Below are 16,581 nucleotides of genomic sequence, written 5' to 3'. Positions count from 1 at the left end.
GATTCTTCTCCCTAGCATATTTAGTATTGTTTCCTTTTGATCCTGATAAACCATTTTACTTTTAGGTGCTCACCTGGTAGAGGTTATCGACTACCAACAAGTGCCTTGGTGAACCTTTCTCATGGGAGTCGCTCTGAAACAGGAAATCAGAAGTTGACAGCCATTGTAAAACCACAGCCAGCTGTGAATCACTATAGCCCAAATATATCAGTTTCTGCCTCACATTTAGGAGGCCTCAACCATTCTCCTCAGTCACTTTTTGTTCCTACTCAAGTAAGTCAGTGTTTAACTTCTCTCCATCTTCTTTACAAAATCACAAATCATTGCAGACTTTCTAAATGGAAATTTAATTTGACTTAGTTTTCCTTTTTTATTTAAAAAGTGTAGTTCAAATCAATTTCAAAGTTGTTTTAAAATAGTAGGCTAATGAAGAATGCTATTACTCAGCTCATCCAGAGACTGTCAGGATGATCACAAGTTCAAGGCCAGCCTGGGAAATTTATTGAGACTGTCTCAAAATATAAAATTTTTAAGGGCTGGAGATGTAGCTTAGTGGTAGAGGTTTTGCTTAGGAAGCAAAAGGTCCCTGGGTTTAATCCTTATACCACCAAAAAAAAAAAAAAGAAAGAAAAGAAGGAAGAAGAATTAATTCTGCTGCTATTAAATTAGTTTTATTAAAAATAAAATACATTAGGGCAAGATTCATAGCTCATTGGTAGAACACTTGCCTAGCACGTGTGAAGCACTGGGTTCAATCTTTAACACCATATAAAAATAAATAAAATAGAGGTATTGTTTCCAACTACAATTTAAAAACATATAAAAAATAAAACTAGATTAATTGAAAGAATGAACTTGAGAGTATGTTTTTTATGTTTACTTTTTAAATTATCATTTAAATTTTTTTTATAATCTATATGTCCTATGCTATCTTCTATGAATGATAGAAATTGAAAAGTTCAAAGGGAAGTTACATATGTCAAAAGCAGTTTTTAAGTTCCCACCATGTAATCCATGGATGATTTTCTTTTTCTTTTCTTTTCTTTTTAATAACTTTGTGTTTTTGGGTTTTGGTTTTTTGTTTTTTTAAATGTGGTGCTTAGGATCAAACCCAGTGCCTCATCCATGCTAAGCAAGTGCTCCAACCATGAGTCACGACTCCAGCCCATGGATGATTTTCTTAATCTTTTTGGACACAAAAACTGAGTTATCTTTTCTGAAACATTGAACTGTATTTAATTCATGGCCCCAATTTTTAGGCTTAAACACATTTTTTTAACCAAATAATACATATATATGTAGACTATTTGGAAAACATATAATTTGATAGTAACAAAGGAAACACAAGCAAAAATCTTGCAAGGAGCATAGGTAACTGTTATTAAATTTTGAAGCAAGTTTTTTCAGAATCTTAAACTGCATTGAATCAATTTAATTAAATTAATTATAAATTAATAATTTATGAATTATAAATAATCAAATTTAAATTTATTTCTAATTTATAAATTAATAGATAATTTCTAAATTTACCGATATTACTTTATATAAAATAGAAATTTTTAAAACAAAATCTTTAGATGTTTGTATAAATGAGGTTATATACTAATATGTTAGAAGGAAAAAAAACTGTTGGTGAAATATTGAGTATAATCTTTGTTTTTTAGTTGTTGATGGACCTTTATTTTATTTATTTTTATGTGGTGCTAAGGATCGAACCCAATGCCCCACACATAGTAGGCAAGCTCTCTACTACTATGCTACAACCCCAGCACAAATATAATCTTTTTTAAAATTTTTTTTAATTTTATTTATTCTAATTTGTTATATATGCAACAGAATACAATTTAACTCATATTACACAAATAGAGCAGTTTTTCACAGTTTACACAAATTAAATGGAAATTTAATTTGACTTAGTTTTCTTTTTTTATTTAAAAAATATGGTTTAAATCACATCACTGGTTGTACCCGAGTATAATCTTTTATAGTCTTTCTTATGTTTTATTTTTTAAGTAAACCCGTTCAAAACATTTGCATATTTAAAAAGACTAGTTTCATTCTAATAGAATGCTTTCATAATTACTGAGCTAAGCTCTAGAAAAAACAAAAATTCAGGGATTTCAAATAATGAAAATAAATATCCAACCTACAACTAAATAATTTTAATAAATAAATAATTTCATATGAACTTTTGTCCTGTCTAATTTTCTTAAGAAATTGTTTGTGCTTCACTAGGCACCTATTAAAGATGATGATGAATTTTGCAACATTTGGCAATCCTTACAAGAATCTGGAAAAATTCAGCAGTTCCAGCCAACTATACAAGAGAAGGTTAGTATTCTTTATTTGATGAACAATTCGTTTTTAAAAAGATTTTTTAAAATTTTTCTTTCAGCTTTGCAATAATTAAAAATTTCTACTAAAATAGAAAAAAGACAGTTTTGATTATGAATTTTGGTAATTATTTTTAGATATGAAATTTTAGGACCGGTGCGTGAGAGTACATTTTTCTTTTAAGTCAGTTTTGGAATTTATTTATTTATTTATTTATTTATGGTACCAAGGATTGAACTCAGGGCACTTGACCACTGAGCCACATTCTGAGCCCTATTTTATACTTTATTTAGAGACAGAGTCTCACTGAGTTGCTTACCACCTCACTTTTGCTGAGGTTCACTTTGAACTCATGATCCTCCTATATCAGTCTCACAAGTCGCTGGAATTACAGGCATGTGCTACCACACCCAGCAGTTTTGGATTTTTTTTAAAGCTACTTAAAAAATCACAGTAGCTATATTTTAAATTCAACAAAGGTTTTAATGGCAATTACTTATTTTTTTCCACTTGAATGTATAATCTTACACTAGAAGTTGATTTGTTAAATATGAATGAGCAAATTTATATTCCTTTATAAAAATAAGAAGATGAAAGAGGGCTGAGGGTGTATAGCTCAGAGAGCTTACCAACATTCATAAGGCCCTAAGTTCACTCCCCAGCACAACAACAAAAGAGCAAAGAAATGCTGCTAAAAGAATAGTCTCAAAGAAATGAAGAGGGCAAAGAGTTAATTCCTGCTAAATTTTTTGCTAGTTACTAACCTAACTTCTTAGTGGGGGTCAAAAATATTGTTCTGTCTATAATCCACTAGCCTGCACCATAAGCACCTCATCTGTTTCAGTGTCCTGTGGCATTATCCGTGGTAGAGAGGACAAAATTGCAAAAGTGATGGTAAAACAGGCATAAAAAGTGAGGGTGGAATCGGGGGATTTTGCTCAGAGGTAGAGCATTTACCTGACATCTGGAGGCCCAGGGTTCTATCTTAAACATGTGCATGTACACACACACACACACACACACACACACACACACACACACACACACACACGAAAACCAGGCACAGTGGCATAGCCCTTTAATCCCAGCAACTCAGGAGGCTGAAGCAGGAGGATCACAAGTTTGAAACCAGCCTTAACAACTTAGTGAGACCCTGTCTCAAAATAAAAAGCATGGGAATGTAACTTAATGGTGAGCTCCCCCTGGATTTAATCCCTAATACTAAAATTTAAAAAAAAAAATGAAAACTGAGAATTGACCATAGAATTTAGCACCTGAAGTTCATTGGGAACCTTGAGGAGCAGTTTCAGTAATATGATGAGACTAAAAAACTGGAGTGTGTTTAAGAGAGAAGGGGAGAACACCAGTAGTACACACCTGTAATCCCAGCACCTGGAGAGGCTGAGGCAAGATTATCAGTTTAAAGCCAATTTAGCAAGACTGTATCTCAAAATAAAAGAACAAAAAGGGCTGAGGATGTAACTCAGTGGTAGAGCACCCCTGGGTTCAATCCACAGTATTGAGGTGAGGGCCGGGGGACGACTTTAAAAAAAAAAAAAACAACAACAATGGGGAAAGGGGAAGAGAAAGTGGAGGCAGCAATTAGAGCAGTTCTTTGAAGAAGTTTTGTTCTAAAAGGAAATGTTAGCAAGGTGCTAACAAGCCTGTGGTCCCAGCTACTATCAGTTACTTAAGTCAGGAGACTATCCTAGGCCAGAAAGAATTCATGGCCAGTCTGAGAAACACAGCAAGACTTTTCTCTTAAAAATGAATGAGTGAATGGATAAGTGGATGGAAATATTACCCTGAGAGCCTTGTAGTCTATATCCATCTATGCAACTACTTTGGTTTTTGGTTTTTTTGGTACTGGAGATTGAATCCAGGGGTGCTATACCACTGAGCTCCATCCCCAGTCCTTTTTATTTTAAGATTTCCAGACAGGGTTTCACTAACTTGCTGAGGGTCCTACTAAGTTACTGAGGCTGCCCTCAAACTTGCAAACTTTTTGCCTCAGTCTCTCAAATAATTGGGATTATAGGTGTAAGCCTCCATGCCTGGCTCTATTCAAATTTTTTTTTTAACTTGTGCTCTTCCAACCTTTCACTAGGAACTGTTCCTCTAAATTCAGCAACAGTTTTTTCCCCCTTTTTGCCTTATTGCTTGACCAATGACTTTGACTCTTACCTCTTTGCTAAGAATTGTTAATCTTACATCTTGGCTCAAATGTATTTTAAATTGAAGATATTAGTTAATTTGCATTCCATTTCATGTTCCTTCCCCAACTATCTTATTTTTATTAATATTGATATTGTCAAATAATAGGAAGACATTACAGTACTTAAGACAATTAGCAAGAGCCCAGTTCAGTGACACCAGTTTATAATCCCAGCAATTTGGTAGGCTGAGACAGGAGGATCACAAGTTCAAGGCCAGCCTCAGCAACTTAGGGAGGCCCCAAACACAGGTCCTGTACTACCTTGCTCTTGTCCAGAGCTATTTCTTCTCCTGCTCACTCCCTGCCCCCACCTCCCCCAGAGGTAGGATTAATCCAAAGCACATCTAGAAAGGCTGCTATTTCTGTTGTAAAGAAACATTTACCTAAAGTTTAATATTTCTTTAGTTTCTGTGTTTAATTTAAAACAAAATTTGGTTTAATTCTATTAAAATACGGCTTTTAAAAAAAAAGAAAATAGCACTTTCATAAAAGGATTGTTTTCTATTTGTCTTGCTGTCATACTGATGCCTGGAGAAATGTTTTCAGTGATGAGCATTATGTAAATTATTTTTATTGCTGGTGGTGAATTTTGGATAGTTTTTTAAATTCTGTTTGCTTTTCTATCTTACTTTTTTCCTAAGGAACTATGTAATTTTTATTAAAATAATAAAGTAATTATTAATTAAAAGTTGAGGAAAAGTAATAGTTATAATATTAAGATTTATTTAACTTATTCTTAAGCATTTTAACTTACAGGGTGCAGTTCTACCTCAAGAAATAAGTCAAGTAACTCAACAGCATAAATCTGGCTTTAATGACAACAGTATTAAATACCAACAAAGGAAACATGACCCTCACAGAAAATGTAAGTTTTAAATTAGAAAGGTTTACTTGTATATTATCTGTTTCTTTTTTTAACATCAAATTGTATACTTATTCATTTTTATGTGGTGCTGAGGATCAAACCGAGTGCCTCACACATGCTAGGCAAGTGCTCTACCACTAAACTACAATCCCAGCCTCACCTGCTTTCTTTTTTTTTAAAAAAAAAAAAAAAAAAAAAAGAACAGCTTTGAGGTATACTTCCCATACCATAAAACAAATTCATCCTTTAAAGTATACAATCAGTGTTTTTTGTTTTTTATGTTTTTACAAAGTTGTGCAATCAATACCACTATCTAAATTTAAAACATTTTAATCACCCCAAAAAGAAACATCATACTCACTAATAATAATACTCTTCTAGGCCCTCACAACCTCTAATTTATTTAGTGTGGATTTACGTATTCTGTATGTTTCATATAAATAAAAGCAAAAGCTGAGTGTGGTGGCACACACCTGTAATCCCAGCTACTCAGAAGGCTTAGGCAGGAGAATTGCAGATTTGAGATCAACCTCCTCAACTTAGGGAGGCCCTAAGCAACTTAGCAAAACCCTGTTTCAAAGTAAAAAATAAAATAAAATAAAGGATGGGAATGGGAATGTATCTCAGTGATTAAACACCCCTGGATTCAGACCCTAGTACCCCAAAAAAAAAAAAAATAGAAAACATGACCTTTAAGGTCCTTTCATGTTATAGCCTGTATCCATAAGTACTTCATTCCTTTTATGACCGAATAATATTCCACTGTGTGAATACCACTTATTTTTCCGTTCATCTGTTGCCATATTTGGAGATATGATGAATAATGCTGCTGTGAATATATGTGTACCATTTTTTTTGAGAACATATATTTGTAATTCTCTTGAGAATTACTTCTAATTCTTCTACTTCTAGTACTGTGTCATATGGTAACTCTGTGCTTAACTTTCTGTGGTACTACCAAACTTTTTTCCAAAGTTGCTATACCAAAGTGGCTATACCATTTACATTTGCCTTCCATATGTAAACATCCAGCCTGATCACAACACTTGTTATTGTCCATTTGTTTGATGATAACCATCCTGGTACATGTGAAGTAGGATCTCCTTGGATTCTCATTTACAATTCATTAATGACTAATAACGTTGAGCAGATATTCATGTGCTTATTTAACTATCATATCTTTTTTAGAGATCTGTTCAAATGCTTAGTTAATTTTTTAATTGGGTTATTTGTCTGTTTATTTATTTTGCAGTGCTGGGGACTAAACCCACAACTTCATGCTTGCTAAGCAAGCACTCTACTACTGAGCTATATCCTAGGCCCCTCAAACACATTTTTGTTGTTGTTGTTTGGGGTTTTTTGTTTGTTGGTTGGTTGGTTGGTTGGTTTTGCCTGCCTTCCTTTCTTTCTTTTCTTTTTTATTATTTTTTTCTTATCTTTATAGTAATGAGAATAGAACACAGGGTCTCACATGTGTGTGCTAACCATTGTGCTTAAACCCCTCAGCCCTCAAGTGCTATTCTGTATCTACTGAGATGATCTGTTCTTTATTCAGCTTATATGGTGTATTCCACTGATTATATTTCATATGTTTAACAAACTTTGCATTCTTGAGATAAATCCAACTAAGCCACAGTATAAATCCTTTTTATGTGCTGCAGGATTTGATTTGGTAGTTTTTTAAAGTTCTTTTTTACATGCATATTCATAAATGATGTTGTCTGTAATTTTCTTTTCTTGGGATGGCTTTGATTTTGTTATCACGGTAGTACTGAGCTCATACAATGAGTTGAGAAATGAGCCCTCCTTATGTATTTTTTTGGAAGAGTTTGAGAAGTATTAGTGTTACTTTAAATGTTTGATACAATTCATCTGGACACGGACTTACGAATAATACCCTTTCTCAAAATTTCATTTTAAGAAAGGACTGGGGGTGTAGCTCACTGGTAAGAGTACCCCTAGTTTCAGTCCCAGTACTGCAATCAATCAAGTAAATAAATAAGTAAATGTCTTAATTGGCTTTGTTTGCCACTGTAGAATTGAGCAACACCTCATTGCTTAGAGTAAGTGTTCCCATGGCCTGAGCAGAAGAAGTTGGTTTTATAGATGGGAAAAAGCTAAAGAAAGTAGAAACAAAGACTAAAAAGTGGACTGATCATTTTAAGATACTTTCCTTATGTAGTAGACATGAAGACAGAACAATGGAAAAGTAACTGGCTAACATCAAGGAACTTTGTTCTCATGCCTGTTGAAACTGGCCTATTGGGAAAATTTAGTTGTTCTTTCTCCTGAGTTCTCAGAAGGCAAGTTAACAACTCAACTTTGTTTGACTTTTAGTCGAATTGATTCCATTTTGATTTTTAGTCTGACCTTTTAGGGTCTAGTGCAGGATCTTGGCCCAAAACAATGGCCTTCTGTAAGTTTTATTTAACATTCCTTAATATCTGGAACCAGTAAGCCTCCCAATCTGTGCTGAGGAGTTCTCTGTATTTGGTGGGTCATGACTTCAGTACTTAGCCAAGGCATTGCCCTTCCTGTCTCTCTCACTCTCCTTTCCCTCCTGTCATCTCTTGTCCTCTCCCTTTCCCTCTCCCTGCTTCTTTCCTCCATCTCTCTTTCCTCCTTATTTCCCTTCCTTCCCTTCTTATTTTCTCTTTTCTCCCCAACTGCCTTTGACCCTCCCCAGATTGGCTTTATAAACATCCAGTGATAAGAAAGTGGTATAAATATGTTACAGTACATCTATATAATCCAGTATATTCAAAATTATAGAATTGTATGTATTGATTACAAATTATGCTTTTCTTGCCTCTTGTCCTCATCTCCTTCATCTTTACATACTTTTGTTTGTTAAATCATATAATCTTTCAAATTTTAATTTTCCTACCATCTCTCCAACTTTCCCATTAACAGGAATATTAAAATAGCTAATTTGTCTCTTATTCTTCTGTCTAGCTAATAGGCTAATTTTAATCTTACTAAAACACAATTCTGATCACATTACTACCTCCTCAAAACTTTTCTGATTGCTTACCCTACCAATTTTAATTGCAGATATGGCTCTAACCTGCTGCTTTTAGTTCCATTCAGCTCTTTTTATACTCCTTATCTACCAGTGGAACTGGTTTGTTTAGAGTTCCGTAACGCACTCCTTGCTTTCTGCTCTTCTTCCACTATTCCTTCTGCCTGGAATACTTAGATTCCTATGCTCCCTTTGGAAATCTACCATCCTTAAAGGTTTAATTCAGATGCCACTTTCCTTTTCCCTTATTATTGTCTGCAAATATCTCTTCTATCCTTCCCTAGATTATAAAATCCTTTAAATTAGTCTTAATTTCTCTGAATTTAAAGTAAATTCTCTGAATTATGAACAGTTCCTTGCCATGGTAAATGTTTGGTAAATTTAATTGTTGTTGAGTGAGCTCTTTCATTTACCAAAATTTCTGTTTTCTTGTCTCTAGTTAAAGAAGAGTGTAAGAGTCCTAAAACTGAGTGTAGGTCACAAAAAACATCCAATAAGCAGGTAAGCTTCCTAAAGTCAAATTTCTTTATGCAGTTGATAACTCTATGGCATCTGCCTAAATTTTGTGACTTTTTCAACCAAATCTACAGGGTGTATGGCAGGAAGATTGTTGAAATATAGGTTAATGGTCACTTGAATGGAAGGTTGAACAGTTGGAATGCAGAATTTGGAACTAGGGAACCTGACATCCTGATTTTTCCATGTAGTAGTTGGGTGGCCTTGAGGAGTTTTTACCTCACAACCTCAATTTCTTCATTTTAAAAATGAAGATAAAAATATTGATCATTTATAGGCTCTCTCAATATATATAATTTATATATACATACATAGATCTATATGTATATGTATAAAACATGTGGAAATATATATTTGTGTATGCATTGATAGTATATGGAAGGAACAACATATAAAACTTAGCAGGGTATAAATTTTGTGGAATTAGATTGGTGTGGGGGAAACTGAGATCATTTGTTTTATGTTATATATTCCCTGGCATTTGATAAAAAGCATGTATACATTTTATAATCAAAGAATTTGACATGTATGTATATGATATTTACACTCTGCGTGCACATTATATTTTAATACATATTTTCAAAAACTTCATCTCAGCCTGGGGATATAGGTCAGTTGTAGAATACTTCCTTAGCATATGCAAGACTTTGGGTCTGATACCCAGCACCACAAAAAGCAAAAACAAAAAACTTTTATAAGCTGGTAATCTATTAAATTTATTAAAAAAAAATCCTAGAAAGTTTGACAAGTATCATATTTTCAGTAACTAGAATCCATTAACATGTAGATACCAGTAAATAGTTTACTTTTCTGACTTTTAATGTCTTTTTATTTCAAAACTCTTTTGCTGTGATATCCTTCTGTTAAAAAATACTGAAAAAAAATTTGTACGATAGTGAAGCCTATGGACTTTTGGTAAAAACCATTATTATTCCCTGTATAATATTTTAATGCTAAAATAAAACACAAGATTTGAATGAAAATCACTATTCTAAAATACAATTAAAATCACTGCTATCATAGTTTTCTTGGTCAATTTGGATTGCTATAACAAAAATAACCATAGACTTGGTGGCTTAAAAAAAACAAACATTTATTTTCCTTGGCTGGGAAGTCCAAGATGAAAGCATTGGCAGAATGATGTTTTTAACGTTTAAAAGGTTTGAAAGAAATACTTGCAATTTTGAAATACAATTAGGATCTAGTGAGGGCTTTTTTCCTGGCTTGCAAATAATCTCTCTTCTTAAATTCTAATATGGTAGAAAGAAAGAGCTCTGTTCTCTTTGTCATCTTATAAGAAACACTAATCTCTTTATGGGGGCTCTACACTTATGACCTCATCTAAACCTAACCTCCTGAAGGCCCCACATCCTAATACTCATTGGGAGTTAGAGTTTCAACATAGCAATTTGAGGAGGATGCAAACATGCCATCCATATAAGTGGTTTATGGCCTATGTTCATGATTGAAAGAAATGCTAAATCTCATTTAGATATTAATGAAGAGAAATCATTTTTTCCCATCCAAGTTTACAGGCCTCTTTTTTTCCTTATGATATGAAAAGGAAAGCAGCACATAAAAATTTGTAGCCATTCTAAATGAATATTAATAAGTAGCAAATAAAATTTATTTGCACAGAAAGTTCATTCTTACTTTTTTATAGACTTTTGGAGGGCCTACCAAATGTAATATTAAGCTATTGAAAAGAAATGAATGTCCAGAAGTCTCAAGAAAGCAAAAGGTTATGACTGGTTATCCAAATGCTATTGATAAGAAAAAAGATATTTATTTAGTTTCTCTTCCCAAAGTTTAACACCTGGGAAGATGATTGAGTGAAATTTTAATTACCAGTTTTGAGCATAAAACTCATAGCTTTTGCTATATCCTTCTACTTTCATCTTCATCCACATATATTTGTTCTTCTTAGCTTAACTCTGGAATTGAGAACTTTTTGGCGTCATTGAATATATCCAAAGAAAACGAAGCACAGTCATCCCATCATGGAGAACCTTCAAATGAAGAGCATTTGTCACCACAATCATTTGCTATGGTTTGTATCCTATAGTTTTTTGTACTATGGTAATTTCTCTACTACTAGCCATGTATACATACCCCATGTGGCTCATCAAATACTTTTCCCTCATGTAGGTTGCTGGTAGTGCATCTGTATTAGTATCCTGTGAGGAAAAACAGGCTGCCTTGGACAATTTAGCCATCTTTCTCTTTTTTCCTGTTAGAAAAAAGTTCCTGATTTTCAAACATTGCTTCTAAGTGGCTAGGCTAAGATTAAGCAGAACAATAAATATTGTTTCTATACCTGGAATCTAATTTCTTTTCAGCTCTCCACTATTGCTTTGCCTTGCTCTCTATATAAATGTAGTTAGCATATTAATTTGGGGGATACACGGAGAATTGGGGATTAAACCCAGAAGTGGTATTTACCAATAAACTACATCTCCAGTCCTTTTCAATTTATATTTTGAGACAGGATCTTGCTAAGTTGCTCAGACTAGCCTTGAACTTGTGATTCTCCTGCCTTAGCCTCTGAAGTTTAACAGTGGAACTCTTCAAAAGAAAGATCAAGGGCTGGAGATACATCTCTGTGGTAGAGGGCTTGCCTACCATGCACCAGGCTCTGGGTTTGAGCCCTAATATTGAAAAAAAAAATCAAAAAGAAAGATAAACTGTATGAACCTAATGTTAACTCTCCTCTTTCCATCCCCACCATCTCCATATGAATGATTTTCAAAAAAGAAGGGAACACGAATGCTTAAAGAAATTCTAAAAATTGATGCTTCTGACACAATGGACCGTAAGAATGAAATGAAAAAGTTTGGTAATGAAGCCACTGTTTCCTCTAATAAAAGAGATGAATATGTACTGTCCTCACAACCTAAACAAAATAAGAAATTAGGTAAGTAAACTGAGTACTACTACTAATAATCAATAGCATTCCCAGAAAGTCAGTTCACTTATTTCTTTTTATCATTTGTTTTTTTAAAAGATAAAACTATTTTCTTAAGAGTATAATTTTTACTTGTGTCATTTATCTAAAAATGTAATTGTGTAACCAAAACTATACAATCCCTAAGTCTTCTTATGATGTCTTAAATTGTACTATTACAGTTTCTCATTCTATAGATGCCTAAACCTTGAAAAGTTTTTCACATTCTGGCTTTTTTTCCTCAATAATTTAAAAGTGTCTATGTAATTTAAATACATTATTTAACTTTTCTAAAACTCCTTTTTCCTTTTTATAAATGATAACATACTGCAAATAATTAGTATAATAATTACATAACATATAAGGCAATAAAGACTTGACACATTACAGGTGCCAATAATTGGTATTAGAATTATGTTAAAATAATTTGTCCAGTATAAATAAGAAAAAAAAATTAAATGAATTTAAAATTATTAATGGAGGTAGACTATGAAGAGTAGGTGATTATCTTAAAATCTCTAAAACCCGTAGCATAATATGTGGTATATAGCTACATTTCAATAAATAATCATCGTTGTCCCTACTCTCTGTGTCATTTAAACATGAGTATTTTATCTATGTAATTATCTTCCAAAGGCTACCAGGAAGAATGACTTAACACAAAAGTTTCCCAGAAAAATAAAAAATATTTTTGAATAATCAATTCTGGATTTATTTTTTTAATATTTATTTTTCAGTTTTAGGTGGACACAATATCTTTGTTTTATTTTTATGTGGTGCTAAGGATTGAATCCAGTGCCTCAGGTGTGGTACGAAGTGCTCCACCACTTGAGCCACAACCCCAGCCCTAATTCTGGATTTATTAAAGATCAAAATCTAAAACAAAAGCAAAGTCTAGCTCTGTGTTTACTCCAGTGAATATTGCTATAACTGATTAAAATTTTCTAAAGCTACTAGAAAACTAGTAATTATCAAGTGATGATATGCTCCTGAAATACAGCAAAATAAAATTTTAAAATAAAATTGAGTAAAAATAGTCCCAATGTCCAAAATGGTAAATTTTACTAATTTCAATATAGTGAAATTGGACCCAAGAATCTAATAGTTTAGAATCCAGCCAGCGTTACAGAAGTAACTGGCTCTGTGACTTTGGGGAAGCCCTGTAATATCTTTTTATATTCTGTAGTAGAAAATTAGATTAATTCTTTACCAAGGTATTAGTGAAGAATATGAATGTTCAAAATGTTTTAGTCATCTATATAAAAACATAATTAAAAGATTTAATTTCAAAAACCTTGTAAGAAGAATCATTTTGAAGCATCCAAAACATTCTTCCAGTCAGGTGCAGTGATATACTCCTGTAATCCTAGCAACTCTGGAGACTGAGGCAGAAGAAACAGTCTTGGCAATTTATTGAGACTCTGTCTCAAAAGATAAAAAGAACAAGGGTATAGCCCCTGAATTCAAATCCCTGTACCACACAAAAAAAAATTTAAATTCTTGTTCTATGTATCTCGGAATGTATGGTAAAATTTCAAGAATTAGATCGAAGGCAAAGCCTTAAAACTTAAGCATTAATTGTAGATCTGCTCACGAAAGTCATTTGCTTTGATTTTTACCAGTAACCATACCATAAAGTCATTAGTTGCTCAAGATTTTAATTTGGAGAAATTAACTACTTATTTTTAAATTTTTATCTTAATGACTTATCATTAATCAATTATAATCATCTAAAAACTTTTTATTAAAGTTTCAATAATTTTAAGCAATACTAAATAGTTTATATTTGCTTCTTGGGAGATTCATTTCTTTAAATATTTAGCATTTTCCTATATGATCTACTATAAATACAGTAATTGCATAATTTGAGGTATTTTATTAATATATTTGTCCATTTTTTATTTTTGGTAGCATCTTATATGAACAAGCCTCATAGTGCTAATGAGTACCATAATGTTCCATCTGTGGACAATGTGTGTTGGCCTGTTCCTGGCCAGATCCCTCCTGTGCCCACTCCAGTAACTGAACTTTCTCGAATTTGCTCCCTTATTGGAATGCCACAACCAGATTTCTCCTTTCTGAGAACACCTCAGGTATAGTATTCCATCTGTATAAATTTTTAAACACAGAACTTAAATATATTGTCTGAAAATCTTTGGCTAGAAAAAAAAGTAATGGAACTTTTAAAATTTAAAATATGAACAGCAAATTTCTGGTTCTCACTCTGGTTATTCTATTTTTACATAACTAGAACCCAAACACAAGTTTACAGAAAGGAACCTGGGCAGCAAGTGTCCTATGAAATTCTTTAGACTGATAGAACTTGGTAGAGATCTTGGTCTTTGCAACAATTTTCAAACTTTTTAGTCTCTGAAACTCCCTTTTTTTTTTTTTAAGGAACCCAAAGCATTTTTGTTGGAGTAAGTTACATTTATATTTATCATATTAGAAATTAAAACAGCCAGGCGCAATAGCACATGTCTATAATCCCAGCAGCTCAGGAGGCTAATGCAGGAGGATCACGAATTCAAAAGCCAGCTTCAGCATATGCTGTAAAGAATTTAAAAGAGTCTTGAACAGATATTTGTACAACTACATCCATAACAGCTTTATTCACAATAGCTAAAATGTGGAAGTGTTCAAGGGATGAATGAATAAACAAAATGTAGTATATCCAAACAATGGGGTATTCTTCCTTGAGGTGGGGGTGATTGCTGGGGATTGAACTTGGAGGTATTCCGCCACTGAGCCACAAGCCCAGCCCTATTTTGTATTTTATTTAGAGATAGGGTCTCACCAAGTTGCTTAGTGCCTCGCTTTTGCTGAGGCTGGCTTTTGATCCTCCTGCCTCCGCCTTCCCAGACCCTGGCATTACAGGCATGTGCCACTTTTTTTTTTTTTTTTAAGAGAGAGAGAGAATTTTTTAATATTTATTTTTTTAGTTTTCAGCAGACACAATATCTTTGTTTGTATGTGGTTCTGAGGAGCGAACCAGGGCTGCACGCATGCCAGGCGAGCGCACTATCGCTTGAGCCACATCCCCAGCCCCACAATGAGATGTTCTTTAGCCTTAAAAATGAAGGAAATTCTGACATATACTACAACACGGATGAACTTTTGAGGACATTAACCTAAAGGAAATAAGCCAGTTACAAAAAGACAAACAGTATATGATTCTATCTGTATGAGATACTTAAACAGTGGTTAACACCAGTTGGATAGAGGAGGAAATATGGAGTTAAAATAGGATAGGGTAGAGAATTTCAGCATTACAAAATGAAGAGCTGTGGAGATGGGCAGTGGTGATATATAGCATAACATTATAAATATATTTAATACCACTGAATCATATACTTAAAAATGGTTAAGATAGTAAATATTATGTTGTATTATCTTACCACAATAAAAAAAAGTTATAGAAGGAAAAACAAAGAATTAAACCAATAATGTATAAATTAATACCTTTTGAAAAAAAGAAAAAGACTTCTTCTGGGTACAGATTGGACTTGGGGCCTTTTATATCTTAGATAAGCTTTCAACTGCCAAGTTTCATATCCAGACCCTGAAAGAAATAGAATTTAAAAAATAAATCTTTATAAATCTTGAAGTATAGCTGGGCGTGGTGGTGCATACCTGTTATCCCAGAAACTCAAGAGTTTGAGGCAGAAGGATCAAAATATAAAATTAGAACCCCTGAGTCTTTTAACTTTGGGCAGTGAATTCATATCAGCAAACCGTCAGCTAATTAAAAGATAGTTTAAAGCATGATTCAGCAAAAATTTCCTATAAAGACACAATAAATATATTAGTCCTTGTGGGTCTGAGGGCCACTGTCACAACTTCCCAATTCTTCAGTTTTAGTGTTGTAAAAGTAATCATATGCACCAATATTTTTAATGCAACCATGTTTCAGCAAAATTTTATTTCATAATTTCTAATTCTCAACATACAAAAAAGGTTTTGCTGGCTTTTGTTTGCATCACAATACTTGACCCTTGTGCCATCTTAGTTTATTGTTGTTTCTTCCTGTCTTGCTGCGTTGCCCAGACTGGTCTCCATTCCTAGGCTCATGCCATCCTCCTACCTTATCCTAGGCTCATCCTACATACATGGCCCAGAGAATATTTGCTTTGAAACATTAAAAGATAAAGCAACAGTTATAAAATTTTTGCCTGGAAACTCAGCACTTAAACTAATAGTCCTTTTTTGAATTCCTTATTCTCTTTTACAGGTTGTTGTATGAAATTATCCCACTTATTTAGACTAAGCTTTGGGAGAGGAGTTAGACTTCTTAAAATAGTTTCATCAACATCTGTATTCTCTTTTTTTAGACAATGACAGTTTGCCAAGTAAAATTATCTAATGGCCTACTGGTACACGGACCACAGTGCCACTCTGAAAATGAAGCCAAGGAGAAAGCTGCACTTTTTGCTTTACAACAGTTGGTAAGAACTGTCCATGACTTCTCTACTGAATTTTTAATTAGTTTCCATACAAACATTTTGTTTTACTGTCTTATAACTTTTAAATATTTCACAGGGCTCTTTAGGAGTGAATTTTTCTTTGCCTCCACCAATATTTCCAAATTATCCTCCCGCTGTACCAGCTGGAACCATACCTCCAGTCTTTCCCCAACCTACTGGTAAGATATTTTGCTTCTGTAAGTCTTTACCTCTGAGTTGTTG

General features: G+C 33.4%; 1 protein-coding gene across 3 annotated transcripts in view; it reads left to right on the top strand.

Annotated features, from left to right (window-relative positions):
• The window catches only part of Xrn1 (5'-3' exoribonuclease 1), a 114,816-nt gene that overhangs the window by 79,368 nt on the left and 18,867 nt on the right, over window positions 1-16,581 (top strand). For 2 of the 3 annotated variants that reach the window (XM_040269907.2, XM_005328037.5), the window contains 9 exons: window positions 66-273; window positions 2,236-2,331; window positions 5,306-5,414; window positions 8,876-8,937; window positions 10,880-11,002; window positions 11,707-11,866; window positions 13,808-13,989; window positions 16,228-16,341; window positions 16,436-16,538. In XM_040269907.2, the coding sequence (XP_040125841.1) occupies window positions 66-273; window positions 2,236-2,331; window positions 5,306-5,414; window positions 8,876-8,937; window positions 10,880-11,002; window positions 11,707-11,866; window positions 13,808-13,989; window positions 16,228-16,341; window positions 16,436-16,538 (1,157 nt within the window). Of the gene's footprint in view, window positions 1-65; window positions 274-2,235; window positions 2,332-5,305; window positions 5,415-7,596; window positions 7,722-8,875; window positions 8,938-10,879; window positions 11,003-11,706; window positions 11,867-13,807; window positions 13,990-16,227; window positions 16,342-16,435; window positions 16,539-16,581 lie in introns of those variants that run through there. The other variant, XM_078043445.1, reaches the window with a different exon arrangement.

This window comes from Ictidomys tridecemlineatus, chromosome 3 (genome assembly GCF_052094955.1).
Source record: "Ictidomys tridecemlineatus isolate mIctTri1 chromosome 3, mIctTri1.hap1, whole genome shotgun sequence".
Lineage (NCBI taxonomy): Eukaryota > Metazoa > Chordata > Mammalia > Rodentia > Sciuridae > Ictidomys > Ictidomys tridecemlineatus.
This window is presented reverse-complemented; position numbering and strand designations above follow the sequence as displayed.